The sequence below is a fragment of the Orycteropus afer genome, unplaced genomic scaffold (genome assembly GCF_000298275.1).
Source record: "Orycteropus afer afer isolate SDZICR_OR568_19922 unplaced genomic scaffold, OryAfe1.0 scaffold00012, whole genome shotgun sequence".
Taxonomy (NCBI): domain Eukaryota; kingdom Metazoa; phylum Chordata; class Mammalia; order Tubulidentata; family Orycteropodidae; genus Orycteropus; species Orycteropus afer.
Genome location: NW_006921599.1, coordinates 14,654,638 through 14,658,552, shown reverse-complemented (window position 1 = coordinate 14,658,552; position 3,915 = coordinate 14,654,638). Strand labels below are relative to the sequence as shown.

Below are 3,915 nucleotides of genomic sequence, written 5' to 3'. Positions count from 1 at the left end.
GGAGGTAATAAATACTCTCCCTTGTTTTAAAGGAAACGGTCCATGATGGGGAAATTGCAAATGTTTTACAGGCTACTAGTATTCTGATATACACTGTTTGATGTTTCAACAGTCACAGAACTATATAAAAGGAAACTTGAATATCCTGTGAAGAAAGAAACTACACATATTTTAGAACACTTAATAGCACTAATACTTTCTTCATGCTGCACACATACTAAGAATATTGTTTTACAGTAAATATGCCAGTTTGATGGAAGTAATCCCTCCCCATATTTATAGTTTGATTTAGGGCACTGAAAACACCTGCATATGAATTTTAAGTTATGTCTACAGTGAAAATTTACCCCCCCACAATTAAAAGCAATCACTAACTTACCTTTTCTTTAAAAAAATCAGTAATACAGTGATATAATACTTTTTCATCATCATGCAGAACTTGTCTCAAAATACATATTTAAGCATTAAGAAGATAAGTAAAGTTACATCATCATTCCCAAAGTCAACCACAGTCTGGATTTAAAAACTCCAGGTAAGGGAACTGCTAGGCCTTCCTCACTTGCCCCTTTCTCTTGCAGCTCAACTCACCACCTCTGTGGATGGGAGATAAGTAGATAATCAAATAACATTCTCTTCCTCTTTCCTGTCCTCCAAACACAATTTCCTGAAGAGATGTTAACTAATAGATGGATTAGGTAGGTGTTCACAAAACACAACTGGGCATTTTCCATAATCTTGGGATAAACCAAAATAAATTGTAGGAATTTCATTTGGAGATTTCTGAAGCCTTAGATCTTGTTCATTGTTGATCATGAAACCACACTTGCTTTCTTTTGATCTAAAAACTTTTAACACTTAAATTTAACAGGTACTGTTTTTCTTCTGGAAAAGTTCTTTGGCATTCATGTAAAACCAATACTTTCAGAATAGTCACCTGTATCACAATAGAGTGACTGACTGCTTTAATTTCTAAATCAATTAATGTAACCCAGGCATACTGATGGCCTCAATACATAACTTAGTTTGTCAACATTCCAGAGAACATGGAATTCAGGGCTGTTTTTGGCATCATCTGACCCCATTTCTTTTTACCACAATAGTTCCTGCTACAATGTCATAGGCTGTTCGATTATGCTGAAAAAACAGCAGTGTGATGAAAGCAGGGAAGAAAGAAGCAATAGAAAAATTCTTGATCAAAGCTCGTATGGTGGACCTAAAAATAAAAGCAAAAAATATCAGGTATGTTGTACATCAACCACATGTAGATAAACAGTATTCTGTTAAGTTCAAAACAGATATTTACAACACATTCAAAATACAGTTGACCAGTTTTTTATTTTTGATATGTTATTTTCAAATAGCATATTATGATCAAACCGACTGGACGTCATCAACATAAAAGACTTTAGAACTTTCAGATGAAAAACAGCAATAAACATGCCTATTCATGTGAACTAAGGTGTTCTGGTTACCTAGTGCCACTCTGACAAGAATATACCACAGATGAGATGGCTTGAACAAACGGGAGTTTATTCTCTTACAGTTCGCAAGGCTGGAAGTGCAAGTTCGAAGTGCCAGGCTCTAGAGGCTGTGTGAAAGCCCCTTGACCTTGGGCTTCAGCTCTGCCTCTTGCTCGAAGCCCACTTAAGCTAGAGGCGTCTCTTCACTCAGGCAGCTACTGGATGCTTAAGTTAACAAGCCCAAGGTCAACAGTTAAATGGCACAGTCCCATTGTTATACCAAACCACATGACAGGCCATTAATTCAAGTCCATTGAATGTTCCAAGGTTGGCAGAGCATGGCAGGCTGCTGAATAACCACACAGCTACATGCAGGGTTCAAGTGTGGCATAAGCTAGAGACCATTCCCTAAGCCTTCTCCTTATATACAGGAAGCAGACCATATCCCTAAGGCTGCCTCCCAGTAGATTCCACCATGGAGCTGATTACCAGTCTCATCATGGGGAATACTACATCCAGCTGCCCAGCCACTCAACCAGGGCCAGCCAAGTTAACACACAAACTTAACTACCATGTAAGGGTTTATTGTATTTTGCCAGTGAACTGTACCCCTGAAAACGGCTGTTGTAAATTCTTCCCCCATACCTGTGGTTATAATGCCATTTGAGAATGGGTTTTCTTTGCTGTGTTAATACCATACCACACCACTACAAGGTGTGTTTTAAGCCAATCACCTTTGAGACCTGAAAAGAGCACATTAGGCATAGAGAAGCAGCAGAGATGCAGGACACATGCCATACCAATTGAAGATCACCAGGGAACCAAGGAACGAGGACCTCCCCCCAGAGCCAACAGAGACAAAAAGCCTTCCACTAGAGCTGATGCCCTGAATTTGGACTTCCAGCCTCCTAAACTGTGAGAAAATAAGTTTCTCTTTGTTAAAGCCACCTACTAGTGGTTTTTTCTGTTACAGCAGCACTAGGTAAGTAAGACAGCTACTTACTAGTTATGTTCCATAGCTGTAAAAAGGTGTAAAAGTACCTATCTAACATTGTTAAGATTAAATCGGTTTATGCATATTCACTGCTTACCAGTTCCTGGTATATAAAAAGAGCTCAATGAACAACAGCTGTTGCTGACTCATTTGATTTTAAAATTAAAAGCAGTAACCAGGAAATACTAAATAACAAAATTTTAAGGAAATGTTGAAGATGTCACCAAAATCAAGGCTGCTTCACTTAGTGTTACTCATCTATTTAATAATAACAATCCAACCATCCAACCCTGAATTCCAGCAGCAATTTCAGCTGATACCTTGTTTTGGCCAACTGATTACCACCCATTCAACCCCACAACTTCCATTATCATTAACTTTACCTTCCCCCAGGGTGAGATGCCACTAGCTATGAGTACTGCAAGTATTACAAGTTCTCTCATTTAAGAGCAAAAGCAGGATGCATGCATGCATAGCTGTTGAAACTCTTTTCCTGCTTCTTCAAGCTGGAGAGTGACAGTCCACTAACTGACCTAATGTCCACAGATCTAGAAAATATAAAGCTGGGTATGAACACTGACACAGCATCAACTCAAATCATCCTCTCATTATTGTGCCTTATAGTTAATAAAATGATCATCTTGAAAAAGTATACTGAAAGGGGTCTACAATCGTAACAATAGAAATAAATACTCAAATTTGGTTTTAAAACTTAGTAACTGTAATCATATTGCATTGTATGCCATCTGGGAAGGATGAAGAAAAAAATACCAATATTTTAAAAATACTTTATCAAATGCTGTAACTTTTGAACTATACAGACTACTAAAAATTTACTATTTTCATAAGTACACAGTACATTAAGCTAAGAGAAGGACTTACGTTGTAATGCTAACATTCGAGGAAGGAATCACTAAAACCCGACTTGGTGCAATAAGCACTGATGTGTCACATGTCACAACCCGAAGCCCTAGCAGGAACTTCCCTGGGGTAGCTCCACCTGCTCCCCAAATGCAAATTATCTGAAGAAAAAAGGATAATCGTAAAATACTTCTCTGGCTGAACTATACCAATTTTAAATACAAGCTTTCCTGACATACTCTTTCATGTTTTAAAATTTTCAAGTTGAAAGATAATAAACATTTCATAGAATACCATGATCCAGCCACTCAAAGTTAACCTTTTACTGTATTTCTGCAGGTCTCAATGTTTTCAATACCACGAGACATGTATTGTAATATTTCTTGATGACCCATTTTATTTTTTAGCAAGTTGTTTCTATAGTAAAATACATTTCAAGTTCCACAACTACAGTCTGTTTATGAATTAGAAACCACCCATACAAAAAATTTTAATGTCTAAGGCTAAAATAAGGAGCTCTGGTAGCATAGTGGCTAAGACACTTGCCTGCTAACCAGAAGGCTGGCGGTTCAAACCCACCAGCCACTCCTCGGAAGGAAG

The 3,915-nt window shown here is 37.8% G+C and overlaps 1 protein-coding gene across 1 annotated transcript in view; it reads right to left on the bottom strand.

Annotated features, from left to right (window-relative positions):
* Positions 1 to 1,068: 1,068 nt before the first annotated feature.
* Positions 1,069 to 3,915, bottom strand: part of FAM8A1 (family with sequence similarity 8 member A1) — an 8,648-nt gene continuing 5,801 nt past the window's right edge. The window contains exons 3-5 of the mRNA XM_007952329.1: positions 3,642 to 3,732; positions 3,337 to 3,476; positions 1,069 to 1,213 (exon numbers count right to left, since the gene is read on the bottom strand). Coding sequence (XP_007950520.1) covers positions 1,069 to 1,213; positions 3,337 to 3,476; positions 3,642 to 3,732 — 376 coding nt within the window. The remainder of the gene's footprint in view (positions 1,214 to 3,336; positions 3,477 to 3,641; positions 3,733 to 3,915) is intronic.